This window comes from Pseudorasbora parva, chromosome 21, assembly GCF_024679245.1.
Source record: "Pseudorasbora parva isolate DD20220531a chromosome 21, ASM2467924v1, whole genome shotgun sequence".
In the NCBI taxonomy this organism is placed as follows: Eukaryota; Metazoa; Chordata; class Actinopteri; order Cypriniformes; family Gobionidae; genus Pseudorasbora; species Pseudorasbora parva.
Genome location: NC_090192.1, coordinates 899,547 through 918,246, shown reverse-complemented (window position 1 = coordinate 918,246; position 18,700 = coordinate 899,547). Strand labels below are relative to the sequence as shown.

General features: G+C 40.4%; 2 protein-coding genes across 2 annotated transcripts in view; one reads left to right on the top strand and one right to left on the bottom strand.

Annotated features, from left to right (window-relative positions):
- The window catches only part of LOC137056136 (putative uncharacterized protein MYH16), a 79,411-nt gene extending 64,309 nt beyond the window's left edge, over positions 1-15,102 (top strand). The window contains exons 15-24 of the mRNA XM_067430121.1: positions 1-67; positions 992-1,128; positions 1,602-1,705; positions 3,719-3,911; positions 4,037-4,240; positions 5,911-6,036; positions 6,103-6,273; positions 7,051-7,251; positions 13,230-13,376; positions 13,465-15,102. The exon at positions 1-67 is cut by the window's left edge and continues 150 nt beyond it. Coding sequence (XP_067286222.1) covers positions 1-67; positions 992-1,128; positions 1,602-1,705; positions 3,719-3,911; positions 4,037-4,240; positions 5,911-6,036; positions 6,103-6,273; positions 7,051-7,251; positions 13,230-13,376; positions 13,465-13,614 — 1,500 coding nt within the window. The 3' untranslated portion in view covers positions 13,615-15,102. The remainder of the gene's footprint in view (positions 68-991; positions 1,129-1,601; positions 1,706-3,718; positions 3,912-4,036; positions 4,241-5,910; positions 6,037-6,102; positions 6,274-7,050; positions 7,252-13,229; positions 13,377-13,464) is intronic.
- Positions 15,103-15,250: 148 nt separating this feature from the next.
- LOC137056140 (growth arrest-specific protein 7) overlaps positions 15,251-18,700 on the bottom strand; it is a 98,121-nt gene continuing 94,671 nt past the window's right edge. Inside the window, exon 14 of the mRNA XM_067430125.1 lies at positions 15,251-17,741. Coding sequence (XP_067286226.1) covers positions 17,628-17,741 — 114 coding nt within the window. The 3' untranslated portion in view covers positions 15,251-17,627. The remainder of the gene's footprint in view (positions 17,742-18,700) is intronic.

Sequence of the window (18,700 nt, the reverse complement as noted above, 5' to 3'; positions counted from 1 at the left end):
AAGACGGCCTACGAGGAGGCGGTGGAGCAGAGCGAGGCGCTGCGCCGGGAGAACAAGGCCCTGCAGGGTAACGGGTGCTTTCGTCATTAGGAGAAAACAATTGAATTAAAAAAAGTAATGCATTACAATATTGCATTACACGCTTAAAAAGTAACTAATTATGTTACTTAGTTACTTTTAAAAAGTAACGCATTGCATATTGCGTTACTCCCTTAAAAAGTAACTAATTACGTTACTTAGTTACTTTTAAAAAGTAAAGCATTACAATTTTGCGTTACTCCCTAAAAAAGTAACTAATTATGTTACTTAGTTACTTTTAAAAAGTAACACATTACATATTGCGTTACTCCCTTAAAAAGTAACTAATTACGTTACTTAGTTACTTTGAAAAGTAATGCATTACATTTTTCGTTACTCCCTTAAAAAGTAACTAATTACGTTACTTATTTACTTTTAAAAAGTAACACATTACAATATTGTGTTACTCCCTTAAAAAGTAACTAATTACGTTACTTAGTTACTTTTAAAAAGTAATGCATTACATATTGCGTTACTCCCTTAAAAAGTAACTAATTATGTTACTTAGTTACTTTTTAAGAAAAGTACTTTTTATTTCACAAAAAAGTTATATTTTTAAGCAAATGCAAAGAACCTTTCACAACAAAAGTAGATAATAAGCCTCAGGTAACACTAACTTTACCAATAAAAACACAAAATCTGACTCATTAAGGGTCAGAGGCCAGTACATTGGTCAATAAAGTGAGATTGAATGCATAAAAATATTTGATTTATTTAACATATTGAATTATTGGAGGTTTGCATATTTTTCTGATTTTGCATTTCAGAGATTTTGTTAATTTTAATTTTGCATTATTAAAATAATTTACAATTCATCTGTCTAAGTCTAAGAAAGAAGTTATGAATTATGGATTGAATTATGGAAACTTAACCAATTAGAATATGTTTGTGTAATTGTGCGTCTGTGTTTCAGAGGAGATCACGGATCTCACCGACCAGCTCTCGGATGGAGGGAAGAGCGTCCATGAGCTGCAGAAAATGAAGAAGAAGATTGAGATGGAGAAAGAAGAACTGCAGGCGTCGCTCGAGGAGTCGGAGGCGGCGTTAGAGGTCTGGGCAAACGTCCTCACTTTACCGTTTCTGCTCAATGTTTTCAGTAAATATTCTATCTTCACGCTTGTTTCCACCACAGAATAAAATTAAGATAGAGTTTATTTCGTCTCACAATTGCGTGAAATAAAGTCAGAATTCAATTGCAAGACAGAAGTGTGTGCCATAGAATCCGCTCTGGACGTTTGTGAAAGTGTTTGAAAGGAGGATCAGTGTGTGTGTGTGTGTGTGTGTGCAATCGTCCATCATTCTTATCCATCCATCCATCCATCCATCCATCCATCCATCCATCCATCCATCCATCAATTGTTCTTTCTATCTATTTATCTATTTATGTATCCATCCATCCACCCATCAATCCTGTTAACCAAAATCACAAGGTTTGGCACTTAAATACAAAAATGTGTGTATGTGTGTGCGTGTGTGTGTGTGTGTGTGTGCGTGTGTGTGTGCGTGTGTGTATGTGTGTGCAGGCCGAGGAGACGAAGGTCCTGCGTCTGCAGCTGGAGGTGTCTCAGGCCAAAGCAGACGTGGAGCGCAGACTGCAGGAGAAGGAGGAAGAGATGGAGGCCGCTAGGTATCATCTTCATCTCCATCTCCATCTTCATCACTGTAATACCCTCTTCTGCTGTCCTTTCTGCATCTCAGTCCTCTAATTCTTCTGTTTTTCCACCTCTGCCTTTTAACTAACATGGAATCATCTTTATGGTGAGTAACTTTATCTCGCTGTCAGCTTCCATATCCATGAGTGCCATTCACTGGAGAAAACACTGAATAAACAGTTAAATTTGATTCTAATTATGCATTATTTATGTATTTTTGTAGTGCTGTCAAATCGATTAATCACATCCAAAATAAGTTTATATAATATATGTGTAGTGTGGATAATTGTGTGTGTATATACATAGACACATATTTAAAAAAAAATCCATACATAGTGTATATACATTGAGGAAAATAAGTATTTGAACACCCTGCCATTTTGCAAGTTATCCTACTTAGAAATCATGGAGGGTCTGAAATTGTCATCATAGGTGCATGTCCACTGTGAGAGACATAATCTAAAAAAAATATCCAGAAATCACAATGTATGATTTTTTAACTAATTATTTGTATGATGCAGCTGCAAATAAGTGTTTGAACACCTGTCTATCCGCTAGAATTCTGACCCTCAGAGACCTGTTAGTCTGCCTTTAAAATGTCCACCTCCACTCCATTTATTATCCTACATTAGATGCTCCTGTTTGAGGCCGTTAGCTGATAAAGACACCTGTCCACTCCATACAATCAGCAAGAGTCCAACAACTAACATGGCCAAGACCAAAGAGCTGTCCAAAGACACGAGAGACAATCATACACCTCCACAAGGCTGAAAAGGGCTCCGGGGAAATGGCCAAGCAGCTTGGTGAAAAAAGGTCCACTGTTGGAGCATCATTAGAAAATGGAAGAAGCTAAACATGACTGTCAGTCTCCCTCGGACTGGAGCTCCATGCCAGATCTCGCCTCGTGGGTCTCAATGATCCTAAAGTGAGAAATCAGCCCAGAACTACACGGAGGAGCTGGCCAATGACCTGAGAAGAGCTGGGACCACCGTTTCCAAGGTTACTGTTGGTAAAACACTAAGACGTCATGGTTTGAAATCATGCATGGCACGGAAGGTTCCCCTGCTTAAACCAGGTCATGTCCAGGTCCGTCTTAAGTTTGCCAATGACCATTTGGATGATCCAAAGGAGTCATGGGAGAAAGTCATGTGGTCAGATGAGACCAAAAAAGAACTTTTTAGTCATAATTCCACTAAACGGTTTATGGAGGAAGAAGAATGGTGAGTACCATCCCAAGAACACCATCCCTACTGTGAAGCATTGGGGTGGCAGCATCATGCTGTGGGGGTGTTTTTCTGCACATGGGACAGGGTGACTGCACTGTATATGGAGAGGATGACCGGGGCCATGTATTGCAAGATTTTGGGGAACAACCTCAGTTAGAGCATTGAAGATGGGTCGAGGCTGGGTCTTCCAACATGACAATGACCCGAAGCACAGCCAGGATAACCAAGGAGTGGCTCTGTCAGAAGCATATCAAGGTTCTGGCGTGGCCTAGCCAGTCTCCAGACCTAAACCCAATAGAGGATCTTTGGAGGGAGTCGATCTTTTCTCAGGTGTTCATATACTTATTTGCAGCTGTATCATACAAATAAATAGTTAAAAAAATCATACATTGTGATTTCTGGATTTTTTGTTGTTGTTGAGATTATGTCTCTCACAGTCGACTACGATGACAATTTCAGACCCCTCCATGATTTCTAAGTAGGAGAACTTGCAAAATAGCAGGGTGTTCAAATACTTATTTTCCTCACTGTATATATTTATATATAATATATAAAAAAGCTAAATATAAAATATATAAAAATTTATAAAACATTTTTTTAAATATATACATGCATGTGTGTGTATTTATATGTACATAGTAAGTATACACAGTACACACAAATATATTTTGTAAAGTTTTATTTTGGATGCAATTAATCGATTTGACAGCACTAATGTGATTTAATACCATCATTGTGAATTGAGTGTGTGTTTGTTTGCAGGAAGAGCCACCAGAGGGCGCAGGAGTCCCTGCAGGCCAGTCTGGATGTGGAGGTGAAGGCGCGGGCGGAGGCGGCGCGGCTCAAGAAGAAGATGGAGAGCGATCAGAGCGAGCTGGAGCTTCAGCTGGAGACGCTGAACAAGAGTAACGCAGAGCTGACGAAGAGCATGAAGAAGACGCAGCAGCAGATCAAGGTCTCTTGTTCTCTAATGCAAAACACACACACAAACACACACTCTCTCTCTCACACACACAATCTCTCTCTCACACACTCACACACACACACTCTCTCACACATGATGTCTGTGTGTGTGTGCAGGAGCTGCAGGCTCAGCTAGAGGAGGAGGCACGTGTGCAGGAGCAGCTGAAGGAGGAGCAGATGCTGCAGGAGCGGCGCTATGTCCTGCTGGTCACCGAGAGCGAGGAGAGCCGAGCCGCACTGGAAGCAGCCGAGAGGATTCGCAAGAGCCTGGAGGCGGAGCTGCAGGAGACAGCCCACAAATACAACCAGCTGGACGGACAGGTGCTGACCTACCTAACTTCTGACCTACTGACCTACTGAACTACTGACCTATTGAACTACTGACCTACTGAACTTCTGACTTATTGAACTACTGACCTACTAAATTACTGACCTAGTAAACTACTGACCTACAGAGACTGGGCTCACATCCTATAGTTACTGACCTATTGAAATACTGACCTATAGAGACCAAGCTTACATCCTATAGTTACTGACCTACTGAACTACTGACCTATAGAGACCAAGCTCACATCCTATAGTTGCTGACCTACTGAAATACTGACCTATTGAACTACTGACCTACCAAGACCAAGCTCACATCCTATAGTTGCTGACCTACTGAACTACTAACCTACAGAGACCGGGCTCACATCCTATAGTTACTGACTTACGGAACTACTGACCTGTAGAGACCAAGCTCACATCCTATAGTTGCTGACCTACTGAACTACTGACCTACAGAGACCAAGCTCACATCCTATAGTTGCTAACCTACTGAACTACTGACCTACTGAACTACTGACCTATAGAGACCAAGCTCACATCCTATAGTTGCTGACCTACTGAACTACTGACCTACAGAGACCAAGCTCACATCCTATAGTTGTTAACCTACTGAACTACTGACTTACTGAACTACTGACCTATAGAGACCAAGCTCACATCCTATAGTTGCTAACCTACTGAACTACTGACCTACTGACCTATAGAGACCGTGCTCACATCCTATAGTTACTGACCTACTGAACTACTGACCTACTGACCAACAGAGACCAAGCTCACATCCTATAGTTGTTAACCTACTGAACTACTGACTTACTGAACTACTGACCCAAGCTCACATCCTATAGTTAGTGACCTACTGAACTACTGACCTACAGAGACCGGGCTCACATCCTATAGTTGCTAACCTACTGAACTACTGACCTACTGAACTACTGACCTATAGAGACCGTGCTCACATCCTATAGTTACTGACCTACTGAACTACTGACCTACTGACCTAATGAGACCGAGCTCACATCCTATAGTTACTGACCTACTGACCTATAGAGACCGTGCTCACATCCTATAGTTACTGACCTACTGAACTACTGAACCACTGAACTTCTAAACTACTGACCTACTGAACTACTGACCTATAGAGACTGCGCTCACAACCTATAGTTACTGACCTACTGAACTACTGACCTACTGACTTTCTGAACTACTGACCTATAGAGACCAAGCTCACATCCTATATTTGCTGACCTACTGACCTACTGAACTACTGACCTATAGAGACCGTGCTCACATCCTATAGTTACTGACCTACTGAACTACTGACCTAATGAGACAGAGCTCACATCCTATAATTACTGAACTACTGAACTACTGACCTACAGAGACCATGCTCACATCCTATAGTTACTAACCTACTGAACTACTGACCTACTGAACTTCTAAACTACTGACCTACTGAACTACTGACCTACTGAGACCGAGCTCACATCCTATAGTTACTGACCTACTGAACTATTGACCTACAGAGACTGTGCTCACAACCTATTGTTACTGACGTACTGACCTAATGAACTACCGAACTACTGACCTACTGAACTACTGACCTACTGAACTTCTAAACTACTGACCTACTGAACTACTGACCTTCTGCTTCTGTGTCCTCTCAGCTGCAGTCTGTGTCCAGTGGCAAGAGGAAGCTGGAGGTGGACGTCCAGCAGCTGATGCAGGAGCACGAGGAGCTCCAGACTGAACTGAGATCAGCCAACGACAAGGCCAAGAAATCAGCCTGTGAGGTACAGTGATGGCTCACACACACACAAACACACACACACACGTGCTGAAGCTGTGCTGTCCCTCAGGCGGCGCGTGTGGCAGAGGAGCTGCGTGTGGAGCAGGAGCACGTCACACACCTGGAGCGGGTCAAGAAGAGCCTGGAGCTGCAGATCCGAGACGCCAGCAGCCGGCTGGAGGAGGCCGAGCAGATGAGCATGAAGGGAGGCAAGAAGATCCTGCAGAAGCTGGAGGCCCGGGTATGAATACGGCACACTGAATCATATCACGAGATGAGCACCATAATTATTACATACTAAATCATCAATCAACTTTATTCATATCGCGCTTTTACAATGCCGATTGTTTAAAAGCAGCTTCACAGTGTTAAACAGGACAATATTGCAACAAAATTTGATTTGGCTAGTTTGATTTGGATAGTTTATAAAATTAAATATGACCTAATTAATACATTTAATTTGTATATTTAGTTGAATAACTTAGATCAAAATTTTAGTGTCCCATAATTATGCACATACTACATAATTGTGACATACTAAATCATATCATGAGATGGGCTCAATGATATATGGTATACTAAATCAGATTTATGAGATGAGCTCAAACTTGAAATAATCAGATTTATGAGGTCAAAGGTCATTGATATGATGAAAAATCTAATATTTAATAATGATGACAGCCATAACTATAACTTTTATGCCGCAATTATGCCTTTTTATCTCAGTTATGAAAGTCTAAATTATGACATACTAAATCATATTATGAGATGAGGTCAAAATTGACATAACATGTCTTAGATATGAATTTCATAATTTAAAATAGTTTGGTGAAACGTCATAATCCTGACATAAAAAGTTACAACTATGCAGTAATTTTTACGAGATGAAACGTCGTAATTATGACAAAATGTTTTCTTAAGTTAATTGTGACTCAACTCATAATTTTGACTTTTTATGTTTTATCAAAGCATGCTTTTTTTCCACTCTCTGTGCCTGCGGTGTGTTGTAATCATGCAGGTGAAGGAGCTGGAGCTGGAGCTGGATGCTGAGCAGAAGAGACACGGCGAGACACTGAAGAACCTGCGCAAGAATGAGCGGCGTCTGAAGGAGCTGCTCTTCCAGACGGAGGAGGACCAGAAGAACCAGCAGAGGATGCAGGAGCTGGTGGAGAGACTGCAGCTGAAGATGAGAGCCTACAAGAGACAAGTGGAGGAGGCGGTAGGACACTCTGCTGCTGCTAACTGCTGCTAACCCATTGGTTTATGCTGGTTAGTGCTGGTATAGACACATGCTTCTCTGGTGGCTCGTTCTGTTCAAGCAACTTGACCCACAAAGTTCCCACAAAAAACAAGGAGTTGCTCTGAACCAGAACTTACCAGCATAAACCAACATAAACCGATATAAACCTGCACAAACCAGCACAAACCAACATTGACCAGCATAAATCAGCACTAACAAGTTCTAACCAGTATAAACCAGCGCTAACCAGCATAAACTAGGACCAACTGCCATAATTCATCATTAACCAGCATAAACCAGCACTAACCAGCATAAAAAGCACTAACTAGCACAAACCAGCACTAACTAGCATAAACCCGCAATAACCAGCATAAATCGGCACTAACAAGCACTAACCAGCATAAATCAGCACTAACCAGCATAAACTGGCACTAACAAGCACTAAACAGCATAAACCGGCACTAACCAGCATAAATCAGCACTAACAGCACTAACCAGCATACATCAGCACTAACCAGCATAAATCAGCACTAACCCGCACTAACCAGCATACATCAGCACTAACCAGCATACATCAGCACTAACCCGCACTAACCAGCATACATCAGCACTAACCCCCACTAACCAGCATACATCAGCACTACCCAGCATACATCAGCACTAACCCGCACTAACCAGCATACATCAGCACTAACCCGCACTAACCAGCATACATCAGCACTAACCAGCATACATTAGCACTAACCCGCACTAACCAGCATACATCAGCACTAACCAGCATACATCAGCACTAACCTGCACTAACCAGCATACATCAGCACTAACCAGCATACATCAGCACTAACCAGCACTAACCAGCATATATCAGCACTAACCCGCACACATAAGCACTAACCCGCACTAACCAGCATACATCAGCACTAACCAGCATACATCAGCACTAACCAGCATACATCAGCACTAAACCACACTAACCAGCACACATCAGCACTAACCAGCATACATCAGCACTAACCAGCACTAACCAGCATACATCAGCACTAACCAGCATACATCAGCACTAACCTGCACTAACCAGCATACATCAGCACTAACCAGCATACATCAGCACTAACCTGCACTAACCAGCATACATCAGCACTAACCAGCATACATCAGCACTAACCTGCACTAACCAGCATACATCAGCACTAACCAGCATACATCAGCACTAACCAGCACTAACCAGCATAAATCAGCACTAACCAGCATAAATCAGCACTAACCAGCATAAATCAGCACTAACCTGCACTAACCAGCACTAACCAGCATAAATCAGCACTAACCAGCATAAATCAGCACTAACCTGCACTAACCAGCATACATCAGCACTAACCAGCATACATCAGCACTAACCCGCACTAACCAGCATAAATCAGCACTAACCAGCATAAATCAGCACTAACCTGCACTAACCAGCATACATCAGCACTAACCAGCATAAATCAGCACTAACCTGCACTAACCAGCATAAATCAGCACTAACCAGCATAAATCAGCTCTAACCAGCATAAATCATCACTAACCTGCACTAACCAGCATACATCAGCACTAACCAGCATAAATCCGCACTAACCCGCACTAACCAGCATACATCAGCACTAACCAGCATAAATCAGCACTAACCCGCACTAACCAGCATATATCAGCACTAACCAGCATACATCAGCACTAACCAGCATATATCAGCACTAACCCGCACTAACCAGCATAAATCAGCACTAACCAGCATAAATCAGCACTAACCTGCACTAACCAGCATAAATCAGCACTAACCAGCATAAATCAGCACAAACCAGAATAAATCAGCACTAACCAGCATAAATCAGCACTAAACTGCACTAACCAGCATACATCAGCACTAACCAGCATAAATCAGCACTAACCAGCATAAATCAGCACTAACCTGCACTAACCAGCATACATCAGCACTAACCAGCATAAATCAGCACTAACCAGAATAAATCAGCACTAACCTGCACTAACCAGCATACATCAGCACTAACCAGCATAAATCAGCACTAACCAGCATAAATCAGCACTAATATGCACTAACCAGCATACATCAGCACTAACCAGCATACATCAGCACTAACCTGCACTAACCAGCATAAATCAGCACTAACCAGCATAAATCAGCACTAACCAGGATAAATCACCACTAACCTGCACTAACCAGCATACATCAGCACTAACCAGCATAAATCAGCACTAACCAGCATAAATCAGCACTAACCAGGATAAATCAGCACTAACCTGCACTAACCAGCATACATCAGCACTAACCAGCATAAATCAGCACTAACCAGCATAAATCAGCACTAAACTGCACTAACCAGCATACATCAGCACTAACCAGCATAAATCAGCACTAACCAGCATAAATCAGCACTAACCTGCACTAACCAGCATACATCAGCACTAACCAGAATAAATCAGCACTAACCTGCACTAACCAGCATACATCAGCACTAACCAGCATAAATCAGCACTAACCTGCACTAACCAGCATACATCAGCACTAACCAGCATAAATCAGCACTAACCTGCACTAACCAGCATACATCAGCACTAACCAGCATAAATCAGCACTAACCAGAATAAATCAGCACTAACCTGCACTAACCAGCATACATCAGCACTAACCAGCATAAATCAGCACTAATCTGCACTAACCAGCATACATCAGCACTAACCAGCATAAATCAGCACTAACCAGCATAAATCAGCACTAACCAGCACTAACCAGCATACATCAGCACTAACCAGCATAAATCAGCACTAACCAGCATAAATCAGCACTAACCAGAATAAATCAGCACTAACCTGCACTAACCAGCATACATCAGCACTAACCAGCATACATCAGCACTAACCAGCATAAATCAGCACTAATCTGCACTAACCAGCATACATCAGCACTAACCAGCATAAATCAGCACTAACCAGCACTAACCTGCACTAACCAGCATACATCAGCACTAACCAGCATAAATCAGCACTAACCTGCACTAACCAGCATACATCAGCACTAACCAGCATAAATCAGCACTAACCAGCATAAATCAGCAATAATCTGCACTAACCAGCATAAATCAGCACTAACCAGCATAAATCAGCACTAACCAGCATAAATCAGCAATAATCTGCACTAACCAGCATACATCAGCACTAACCAGCATAAATCAGCACTAACCTGCACTAACCAGCATACATCAGCACTAACCAGCATAAATCAGCACTAACCTGCACTAACCAGCATACATCAGCACTAACCAGCATAAATCAGCACTAACCTGCACTAACCAGCATACATCAGCACTAACCAGCATAAATCAGCACTAACCTGCACTAACCAGCATACATCAGCACTAACCAGCATAAATCAGCACTAACCTGCACTAACCAGCATACATCAGCACTAACCAGCATAAATCAGCACTAACCTGCACTAACCAGCATACATCAGCACTAACCAGCATAAATCAGCACTAACCAGCATAAATCAGCAATAATCTGCACTAACCAGCATACATCAGCACTAACCAGCATATATCAGCACTAACCTGCACTAACCAGCATACATCAGCACTAACCAGCATAAATCAGCACTAACCAGCATAAATCAGCACTAACCTGCACTAACCAGCATACATCAGCACTAACCAGCATAAATCAGCACTAACCTGCACTAACCAGCATACATCAGCACTAACCAGCATAAATCAGCACTAATCTGCACTAACCAGCATACATCAGCACTAACCAGCATACATCAGCACTAACCAGCATAAATCAGCACTAACCAGCATAAATCAGCACTAACCCGCACTAACCAGCATACATCAGCACTAACCAGCATAAATCAGCACTAACCAGCATACATCAGCACTAACCAGAATAAATCAGCACTAACCAGCACTAACTCGCACTAACCAGCATACATCAGCACTAACCCGCACTAACCAGCATACATCAGCACTAACCCGCACTAACCAGCATACATCAGCACTAACCCGCACTAACCAGCATAAATCAGCACTAACCCGCACTAACCAGCATAAATCAGCACTAACTAGCATGTAAATAAACATGTACTAGCACATTTCTATGGAAGCCCATTTCTGGGACAATAGAAAAAATGCATCTGTAAATAATTTTTATGACATAAATAATGTATTGTGACATATTCATATTCATGAGATAAGGCAAAATTATAGACAAGTGATTTATTCATAATTAAATTTGTATAATTTATTTGTACAATGAATATAGCCAGTGCTGATACAGTGTATCTGGAAAGTATTCACAGTGCTTCACTTTTTCCACATTTGGTTATGTTACAGGATTAAAATCATTATTTTCCTCAAAATTCTACTAACAAAACCCTTAAAAAAAATATGAAAGAGGTTTTTTTGAAATCTTTGCAAATTTATTACAAATAAAAAAACGGGGAAAAATAATGCCCATAAAGTATTCACAGCCTTTGCTCAACACTTTTTTGAAGCTCCTTTGACACCAATTAAATCCTCAAGTCTTTTTTAGTTTGATGCTCAAGCTTGGCACACCTTTTTTTGGGCAGTTTCTCCCATTCTTCTGTGCAGGACCTATCAAGCTCCATCAGGTTGGATGAGGAGTGTCAGTGCACAGCCATTTTCAGATCTCTCCAGAGATGTTCAATCTGGTTCAAGTCTGGGCTCTGGCTGGCCACTCAAGGACATTCCCAGAGTTGTCCCGTAGCCTCTCCTGTGGTATCTTGGCTGTGTGTTTAGGGTCGTTGCCCTGTTGGAAGATGAACCTTCGCCCCCAGTCTGAGGTCCAGAGCGCTCTGGAGCAGGTGTCTTGTCTTGACTAGTCAATGACTAGTCTTGCAGTTCCTGCCGCTGAAAACACCCCCACATCATGATGCTGCCACCACCATGCTTCGCTGTAGGGATGGGATCGGCCAGGTGATGAGCGGTGCCTGGTTTCCTCCATTCAGGCCAAAGAGTTTAATCTGTGTTTCATCAGACCAGAGAATATAGTTTCTTGTGGTCTGAAAGTCCTTCCCGAGCCTTTTGGCAAACTCCAGACGGCCTTTTCCTGAGGAGTTGCTTCCGTCTGGCCACTTTAACATACACACCTGATTGGGGGAGAGCTGCAGAGAGGGCTGTTCTTCTGGAAGCTTCTCCTCTCTCCACAGAGAAACGCTGGAGCTTTGTCAGAATGACCACCGGGTTCTAGGTCTCCTCCCTTAATTTGGTCCTTCTCACACGAATGCTTTGAACTTTGAAACTTTGCTCAGTTTGGCCGGACGGCAGCTCTAGGAAGAATCCTGGTGGTCCCAAACTTTATCCATGTATGGATGATGGAGACCACTGAGCCTTCAATGCTGCAGAAATGTTTCTGTACCCTTCCCCAGATCTTCATACAATGCTGTCTCGGAGTCTACAGACCATCCATTGGACTTTATTGGTTTGGTTTGTGCCCTGACATGCACTGTTCACTGAGGGACCTTATATAGACAGGTGTGTGCCTATCCAAATCATGCCCAATCACCTGATTTGACCACAGGTGGACTCCAGTCAAGCTGTAGAAACATCTCAAGGATGATCAGAGGAAAGAGGAGCACCTAAGCTCAATTTTGAGGGTCATGGCAAAGGCGATAATTATATATGTGATGTTTTTATGTGATCAGTCCGTTTTTTTATTTTTAATAAATTTGCAGATTTCAAGAGATTTCAAAGATTTCAAACTTCTTTCACATTGTCATAATGGGGTATTGTTTATAGAATTTTGAGGAAAATTATTAATTGAATCCATTTTGAAATATAGGGCTGCATGGAAAAAGTGAAGGGCTGTGAGCACTTTCTGGATGCACGGCATGGCAAGGAAAGTGTTGATTGTTGAACTCTAACCTAAAGTGTTTCCTGGATCAGGAGGAGCAGGCAAATGTGAATCTGGCCAAGTACCGGAAGACGGTTCATGAGCTGGATGATGCAGAAGAGCGGGCCGACATCGCAGAGTCCGCGCTCACCAAGATCCGGACCAAGAACCGCGGCAGCTTCGGCAAGGGCTACTCATCCGTGAGTCTGAGTTCTTGTTTGTGCGTTATATCTCAGAAATGTGTGTGCATCAAGCAATGCTCTGCTATCTCATCTGTGTCACATGTAGGGTTACAGCACGCCCTATCCAGCGCTGGTGAGGTCGCCCGGGTCAGTGGGGTCAGAGGGCAGAGGTGAGAAGGTCACGGATGACGACGAGTCCGTCACCTCGCTCATTCCCACCTACTTGGACTCAATCAAGAAACTGATGATCGATTAGTCTTCAGTCCAGCTCGTTTTTTACCCCAAAACATATAAATCTTTTTGAATCTGTTCAGGGTTACATTTTCTGTTTGTAATGTTGCCGTAATATTCTCAGATCTGGACAGTCCCTCAGCTCATTTACTCGAGTCCTGTACTGAAGTTCACTGTTTGAGTCTCTGTGCTTTACTGGAGTATTATTTTTTCTGTAATCTTCTGACTTTAACTTCACTCCATCTGAAAGACAAATATCGTCCTCTTTACTCCACTACATTTCTATCAAGGTCCTCGAAGTGGAAAGTCGTTTCTGTCGCAGCTTTGAAAGTCAGTGATGATTTTTTTCTTCTTTAAAAGGTGTTTGGGTTTTTGCAGAAAGCCTTTCAGGAATCACTCTTGTAGAGTCTCGTGAAGTTCAATGATTTCACAGCATTTATTAAACACTGATTTATAGTTTAGAGCAAAATGGAAGAAGACGGATGTCCAAATGCTCATTTAGTGGAGTATTCACATAAACAAAGTTGATTCTGTCTTCAGTGAAGGTGAACAGTGTGAGAATATCAGATGTGTATCAGTGTATTGGATCCGTGCATTCGGCCTTAAAGTGACAGCAGCTTTATAAAGAGCTTTGTAACTTTTCTACAAGTATTTAAATGAGTTTAAGTTAGTCGTATGCTAGTGTGTCAGATGGAGCGTCACTGACTGGCTTAAACCATGATGGCATAATGTGCATTTATACAACTATAATACAATAATGCGGCCACATAAAGAAGGACATTTACTTTTGATACTTAAGAACTTTTGAAAACAAATACTTCTGTACTTTTACTCCAGTAAAAATCTGTTTTTACAACTTTCACTTGAAACGGAGTAATATTGGACCAGCAGTACTTTTACTTTTACTCCAGTAATGAAGTCGTGTACTTTGAATATTCACCTCTGAAAAATCTTCATTACATTAATTTTTCTGTTTCTGTTGATTTTGTCCATAAAAACATTTATAGTTAAGTTCCACACAACGAAAACAAGACAATTGAGCATCCGATGTTAATGGGATTTATGTACGCTTGTTTCCGCCATGGAATCATTCGTTTATATCTCATAATTCATAGTTTATAACTCGCATTTGCAAGTTTAAATCTCACAATTGGGAGGATAACTGTCAAAATTCACAAGAAATCAGAATTTGCGAGTTAAAAGTTGACTTGTTACAGTGTAAATATACAGTCATATAAATTCACTACATGTACTTACTACAGGCGTTAGGATTAGTTTCATGTAATTTACTGTTATTACCACAGTAAGTACATGTAATATGTGTAACACACTGTAAAAAGTGTTACACTTTATTTTAAGCCGTCAATGCTACAGTGTAATTATCTATTAAAGTACTGAGTACTATTAACTTCATGTACTTACTATAGGGTTAGGGTTTGGTTGAGGGTTAGTTGCATGTAATTAGGCATCATTTACTGTTAGTACTATGGTTAGTAGTACATGTGACATGTAACAAGGACACTGTAACATAAAGTGTTACCAAAAGTTGCATTTAGAAATGTTTTTATTCCGTGGCAGAAACAAGCTTCCATAGAAATTAGCCAGAACAATGAGAAGTGTGTTGAATATAAACTATTATTCCCTTGCTCAATACATCATGCTTGCATTAGTTCTGTATTTATTGAGACGCCATCTGATGACAGCTACATAAATAGAGCAAAAAATGAATCATATTTAGTAAAACATTACATTTAACATCATTTATATTACAGAAAACATCATAAAGGGCAAATACTCAGCAGTTCTTCTACACGTGCATCAGTGATGGAGAAGCTGGTACCTTGAATGAAATCCAGTTTTAGCATCTTGAAGATCTTTTAGAAAAGCTGTTAATTGATGTGGTATAAAAATAAGCATTGTTCAGAATCATTTCCATATATTATCTGTGGCTCTCTGGCTGTATACGGATCGTTTGGGTTTTGTATATCTGAAGGAACGAACAGAAAATAAAGTCCTCAGATGTGATTGTGTTTGGTCATTGAGTGTGGAAGCGATGTAAACCTGAGTCTGTACGGCAGTGTGGAGATGATGTCCGTCTAAACTACAGATGAGGATTTGCTTTGACTCCTGTAATAACCTGTGGAAGATTGTTTACTCCACCCAATTATAAAATAAAAAAGGTAATTGTGACTTTTTTATCTCACAGTTCTGACTTGTTGCACAATTGCAGGTTCATATCTCACAAATCTGAGCAAAAATGCCAGACTAGTGTTTTTTCTAGCAATTCTGACTACTTTGTGGAAGTCTTGCTTAATTTATTACAACCCTGATCTGACTTTATTTTTCGATTTCTGACTTTTTCTCTTAATTCGGACTTAATTTTTTTTGCAAGTCTGACTTTATTTCTCGCAATTCTGGCTTTATCGCAACTGACTTTATTGCGACTCTGACTTTATTTTTTGCAGGTCTGACGTTATTTCTCGTTATTTTGAAAACGTTTTTTTGCAATTCTGACTTTATTTATCGCAACTTTGACTATTTCTCCTCTTACACTGCAAAAAAAAAAAAAAGATTTTCTAAAAAAGTTTCTAGTTGAAACATCTAAAAAAATATGTAAAACAAAATTCATCTTAAAACAAGAAGTGTTTACTAGACAAGCAAAAGTAATTGTCTTGTTTTGGGGAAAATAACTCAAAATGATAATTTTTACTTGTCTAGTAAATGTTCCTTTGCAGTGTAATTCTGACTTTATTTTTTGCAGCTCTGACATTTTTTTCTCGCAATTTTTTTTTTTTTTTTTTGCAATTCTGGCTTTATACTTATTGCAACTTTGACTTAATTTTTTTTCTTCGCAATTCTGACTTAATTTCTCTAAATTCTGACTTTATTTCTCATAATTCTGACTTTATTTCTCATAATTCTGACTTTATTTCTCATAATTCTGACTTTATTTCTCATAATTCTGACTTTATTTCTCTAAATTCTGACTTTATTTCTCATAATTCTGACTTTATTTCTCATAATTCTGACTTTCTCATAATTCTGACTTTATTTCTCTTAATTCTGACTTTATTTCTCATAATTCTGACTTTATTTCTCATAATTCTGACTTTATTTCTCATAATTTTGACTTTATTTCTCATAATTCTGACTTTATTTCTCATAATTCTGACTTTATTTCTCATAATTCTGACTTTATTTCTCTTAATTCTGACTTTATTTCTCTTAATTCTGACTTTATTTCTCTTAATTCTGACTTAATCTTTTCATAAATCTAACTTTATTTTCCACAAGTCTGACTTTATTTCCCGTAATTTTGACTATTGCAACTTTAATCTTCACAATTTTGACAATTTTTCGCAAATCTGATTTAATTTATTGCAACTCTCTCAGAGTTGTCATAGTCAGAATTGCAAGTTATGCCGTTTTTTGAGATTGTGAGATTTAAACTCAGATTTGTGGTATAAAAAGTCACAATATCCTCTATGTTTTATTCTGTGCTGGAATCAAGGGTCCATATATCCGTCCAAAAGCTGCATCATGAAATCAACACTTTACTTGTTAATCCCCGTTTCTGGTCATACTGTGAACGATTCATACATGTTATTATTCCAAAGGACAAAAGTATAAAGTCTTCAAAGTGTAATGAGACGCTCCACTTCTGAATCCGCTTCCCTTTTCCACTTCTTTATAATTCCTCAAGTTCACTGTTTTGAATATATCATCGCGTTAAGTTAAACGGGTTGCCAGTTCGTGTCGACTGGAAGCGATGGCTTTGATTAGTGAGGGAGTTTAATCAGTAGCAGCAGCAGCATTTATATATATTATATCAGTCAATGTTCAATGCCAACGTCTGATTGCATCAGTAGATCCTGACGTACACATCGCTTCTCCTGAGTGAAGATATTTACACAGATTTTGTCCTGGTAGAAACCCTGGGTTTGTTTTCGACCTTCCGCTCGGTTTGAGACGTGATGGTTGTCTTGTTTAGGCTGACCGAGATCGCTCTTCCGTTGCCTTTAGAAGCGTCCGATGGCTTCAGATCTCCATGTCCACCGGCCTCAGCTCTCCAGTCTTGTTTTCCTTCACCCAGAGCTCTCTGTCTGTGCCAGGATCGACGCTCCGCAGCAGTTTGTCCACCGGCTCTATGGTCTGTATGGGAAACGGCAGGGTGTCATTACACTGCAAAACATGTTTTGTCTTGTTTCTAGAGTTCACACTTACATATAATTATATAGAGTAATTTTAAATGCGTATTTGGCGTGCTGTCCGGGGGGAGGGATTCGAGCTTGAACTTGGCCCGAACCCAGAGTACCCCCGTATGTAAGTGGTTAGAAATGTGGAGAAGGGGTGGTGGAGGGATGCGGTGAAGCTTAAACATACTCCGCAAGAACAAAGAAATTAGTTTGTTTTCTCGAGGTGGCAAGAACAAGAACAAAGTTCGTTCTGGCACTACATTCATACTTCACGAGAAAAGCAGGTGCCGATCATCTGCGTTTCTCCACATAAACCCCGCCCACTTTAAATGTCTGACCAATCACACAATAGTTCTCAGACACCCGCAAGAAAAAGGTTCTGCTCAGGCGATGTGTCGAGAAAACGCTGCGAGAACTCCCGAACCAGGGCTGAGAACAACATGACGCCATTTTGTTCTCGCAGCTCTGGGAGCGACAGCTTTTTTCTCTGTTCTTGCGAAGTATGTTGCAGCCTTAAGACTGCTGCGTATATATATATATATACATAGATATATTCCTCTTTGTTGATTAGCTGAAAGCCCTCCTCCCGAATCTTTGTTAATAAACATCGTTTTTATTCAAAATATCAAACAATTCTTACATTAAGAAACATTTACTAGACAAGCAAACGTAATTGTCTTGTTTTGGGGAAAATAACTCAAAATGAAGAGAGTTTTTGCTTAAAATAAGATAAATAATCTGCCAATGGGGTGAGAAAAATAATCTTGTTTTCTGTTTGAATTAAGATTATTTTTCTCACCCCATTGGCAGATTATTGATCTTATTTTAAGCAAAAACTCTCTTCATTTTGAGTTATTTTTCCCAAAATTTGATTGTCTAGTAAATATTTCTTGTTTTAAGATTTTTTAGATGTTT